Source organism: Morone saxatilis, unplaced genomic scaffold (assembly GCF_004916995.1).
Source record: "Morone saxatilis isolate NCDOM2014 unplaced genomic scaffold, NCSU_SB_2.0 Contig9, whole genome shotgun sequence".
Taxonomy (NCBI): Eukaryota; Metazoa; Chordata; class Actinopteri; family Moronidae; genus Morone; species Morone saxatilis.
This window is the reverse complement of record NW_023340268.1, coordinates 22,471,061-22,475,437: the sequence shown is the minus strand read 5'-3', so window position 1 is coordinate 22,475,437 and position 4,377 is coordinate 22,471,061. Positions and strand designations below refer to the sequence as shown.

The window sequence follows — 4,377 nt, the reverse complement described above, 5'->3', positions numbered from 1 at the left end:
TTCTTCATGAAATATTCAAAACAATTTAATTTGCAATAGTATTACTAATTAGATGTCCATATTTGGTATGTATTGTAGACCTTATTCAACCAACACAATGCTGACATGCTGTGTAGCCAAGTCTAGCAGTATAGCTGTGGTTAGTTTAATTGGTACGTCATGAACTACAGTAGCTGGCTGTCCATATAGTTCATTTCAGCCTTCTGATAGTGTTTGACCATTTAAATCAAGGGTTAGATCTGGTTTATTGCATCGGGTTTTATTAGGTTAAGCCATTATTGCTAATACGAATTCATACCAAGTGAATTGCTAAGACCTGGGAACATGGTGATTTGCTAAAAAGAAGTTTGACGGGGCAAGAAACACATATGGTCAGATGCTCAGACAGGTTGTCAACACATTAAAGCTACAGTAGGTAACTTTTATAAAAAGAAAAAGTTTATTGTTATTATTGCTGAAATTCTCACTATATCCTGACACTAGTACATGAGACAGATAATCTGTGCCAATTTCTTTTTTTTTACTGTCAGGATAATAATTGCTTCCTCTGTATATACATATCCATATATACATGTAAATGAGAAGAAAAAAAATGTGTAGCCTCAGATACAGCTTGTTCTTCATGACAGTTAATTTGCATAATTGTTTAAGACAGTATCATGTCTATGGAGGCCCAGGTGCTCTGTGCTAGATAGTTTTAGTAGATTTACTAAAGTACTGGTCCTTCTAAAGGGGAGATACAGTAACACAGGAAGGACTGCAGGAACTGAATTCTGTGGTTCCGTGTCCAGCTGCTTTACATAATTAGAAGATCACGGCCAAGTCTAATTTAGTCTCTCAAGTGTACCTGTAATCCTGTGGATTTATAGCAAGTGACCCGCACCTCTACCTCGTTTAAGAGGATTCTCTATTGTTGGACCAGAAGTCATATCACCAGATTACAACAGGAACACTGGCCCGATGAGGCATCATGTTTGAGCATGCATAAGAATGGTAGATGTGGTCATTATTCTTTTACCCTTCAGAGTGTGACAATATGGTTGATGTAACTTGTCTCTGAGGATGATGCTGTCTGTGACTGGAACTGTATATGGGTGTACTATATTGCAATATTTTATTTTGTAATATTGTATAGTATCTAAAAACTACTGTATTGATTTTTGTGTGTAATCCCCCAACCATTAGTAGTGTTGTAAACATGAGCTGAAGGCTATGATGTTGGATGCTACAGTGATAAATACAATTGCAATATAACACTTTGATTACAGTATCGTAATATATTGAAATGTAAACTATGTATTGCCAGGTTATTATCACCAGATTACCAATACAAAGCCTAGAAATGTACATATTTATTTTGATGGAGGGTCGAAGCAATTGTTGGAGTCTATTGAATCTGTGTCATAACTCATAGTCACTCACTTCACTTGCATGTGGAGCTAACATTAGCTTAATTAGCTAGCTACTCATAGCCGAAAAGATCTTCCAGCAACAGCAATCGGGGTAGCAGAATTCCATATGAGTGCAACAGTCAACAAATGCTAATGTTACTTTTAAGTCATTGGCGTTTTCATCTCTGATCATGTATCGACTTATGCTTAAAATAATATGTCATGCCTAGCTAATGCTTAAATAGAGAGAGTGAAAACCAAGCAAAAAGCTTCAAAGATCTAGGTGATAATTCTGTCGCTACCAGTGTTCCTGTTACTCTGAGATAATGTTGCTTTTTTTTTTCTATCTGTGCAGTTGAAAGGACAAAACCCCAGCAGGTGCGGGGCTCGGGGGCTATTTGGCGGACTTCATCCTTGGGCACTATCACTGGGCCCTACCTCACCGGGCAGTGGCCTCGTGACCCCCATGTGCGCTACCCATCTTGTATGAAAGATAAATCCACACAGGTGAGCACAACCCCCTCATGTGTCCTGCTGTATACGCGTTAAAGCAGAAAAGAGAATGTTAATAGAGTTTGGTTATGTGTTCTGCTGAACAAGGATCACTGCCTCTGAAAAGCAGGCATAAACACAATACATATGGGATTTCCACAAGCTACAAGAAACGCAACACTACCTTTATTCTTTATCCTGATCCAAAGTGGCTCAGGAGGTAGAGTGGCTCGTCCACTAATCAGACAGTTGGTGGGTTCCTCAAACCAATCGCCTACACCTAGGCGTGTATTTTTTTTTAAAACACTACAGCTGCTAGGATAAGCTGGTGTGACACTTTAGAGCAGGTTTCCTGGATGCAAAGCGCAAGAGAAAAACACACCCATTACATTTCTGCCGACATGTCAGTCAAGAGCTGTTCACACCACTGGCAGCGAACTTTCCTCATATAAACATGCATACATATTTGAAGGTACATTTGTTTTTGTGGTTGATAAATACATGCACAGAAATGTTAATGTACCTGCAACACCTTCCTTTTCTACCTCTCCTTTTAATTGGCTTTAATAGGTGAGAAGATAAAGATTTTCTGTCAAATAAACAAAATTTCCCTTGAAATTGCACTGATGTGGTCTCCCCCTTGTCCCCTTTGCATGTATGCTGGAGAGCTACACACCTTTTTAATGTGAGGATATTCACGATTTACCCGATTATAATGGAAATTCACCATGATAAATGTTTGTGTTATGTTTTTACCGCGATACACAATAATATCGTATATCGGTCCATCCCTAGTGCTGATTCGATTCAGAATTATAAATCAGGCTTTAGGCTGTGGGTGTGCTAACCTAATGAAAGTCAGTTATTACTGTCATTGAAAATAGATCTTCATGATTATTTTTATCAGTATTGAGAGCAAAAATTCGGTCCAGTGGGATATAAGATGTTTTATACATCCAAAGACTTTCTATAAAATCCAGACCAGGCCTCTAATGGAGAGCTGCCTTTATTTATCAAAACGTGTAGCCACACAAGGGTAGTAAAGCAGGCCTGCATATATTTAGGACTCTGCTTTTATTAGACGTTTTATGGTATTTCAAACTAATCCGCTGGCAAAAAAAAACAACAACAAATTACTATTTTAGTAGTGGGAAATGTGTTTCTAAAGCCTGATGTGCTGTCTTCAGATGTCTTGTTTTTCATTTGCAAAAAACATTTCTAAAGACTGAGCTGCGCCCCAGGGGTTTGCCATAAGTGGATGATCTTCGTCATCATCTTCAGTTTGACCATCTGCAGCCTTAGTCTGAGCGCGGACTGTATGAGTCACCACTATCAGCCTTTTATTGGTCAAGTATGCAGCACTTATAAAGGATTTATTTTTGAGGATAAAGATATCAGTTTATTATACTGTCCACAGGCCACACTGGACGTTGTCTCTGTCTCTGGGCACGCTGTATCCACTGTGTGTCCAGGGCGTGTTCTCTCTGACTGTAAAATATTGGTTCCATTTTATTTCCTATGCCATAGTGGTAATGTTGTGTGTCATCCTTGACCTTAATTTGTGCCCACACCTTCCTGCCCAGTGATCCTCTCATGCTGTTCAACCTCAGATGTCCCCGCACACACTGGTCTATACATCCCGTGTCTTCCGGTTGCATGACATTTACCGCCTACGTGTCTCTGCAGCTTCAAAGGCCAGATGACCTCTTTGCTCTTAGCTTACAGTTCATTATTAACTCTTAAAGCAACTCAAAGGTATGCTTGTGGGAGTCTGCAAGTGTGGTGCTACAGTTTGACAGATGTTTGTATATGCAGAGATGTCCTCCCCTCTTACTCCTGCCTGCTTAGTTTTACAGTCCATCCATCCATCAGCTTGCCTGTAGGGGCAACTTTAAACCAGCCAACCCTCTAACACAATGAATAAGGTGATAACAGATGACCACATTACTGTTGTAATATGTACGGATGTGCCTTGTTGACCGAGAAGGATTAGGATCCATGTCATTTTTTTCTCAGACTATTGTGATTAATGACAGAGCCCAATGTCTGAGTAATGCTACATCTAATAATCCTTATAGCAATATTATGCCTCAGGGTGAATGGTTCCCCTGTCATTCCCACTCTGCGCCTAGTACAGCTGTTTTTGTCACTTTTGGCTACGGGGTGGAGCAAGTGATGCTTTAAGCCACACGCCGACAGCTATGCAACTGATTTTGGTGAAACTGGATCATATTCAAGGAGACAATGTCTTCTGGTTTTCCCTCTGATGTCCTTCGGCTGCTCCGCCTCAACTCTCTGTAATTTACAGAGTTTCCTGATGGACAGTAAAGTCACTGCTTCCAAATGTAGCTGCTTTTAGCTAGTTAGCTTAGCTGTGCTATCAATTATTTTTATTGCCTTAACAGTGGCGAACCGTGAGCACTACAGCTGGGCCTTCACCTCGGCCATCACCGCCGAGACAAGAAATTATCGTATGGGCTGATATTTGTGCCAG

At 40.2% G+C, this 4,377-nt stretch overlaps 1 protein-coding gene across 1 annotated transcript in view; it reads left to right on the top strand.

Moving 5' to 3' along the window:
- Positions 1 to 4,377, top strand: part of glcci1a (glucocorticoid induced 1a) — a gene marked incomplete in the record, with an annotated part of 18,623 nt that overhangs the window by 4,913 nt on the left and 9,333 nt on the right. Inside the window, 1 exon segment of the mRNA XM_035681445.1 lies at positions 1,747 to 1,898. Within this exon segment, the coding sequence (XP_035537338.1) occupies positions 1,747 to 1,898 (152 nt within the window).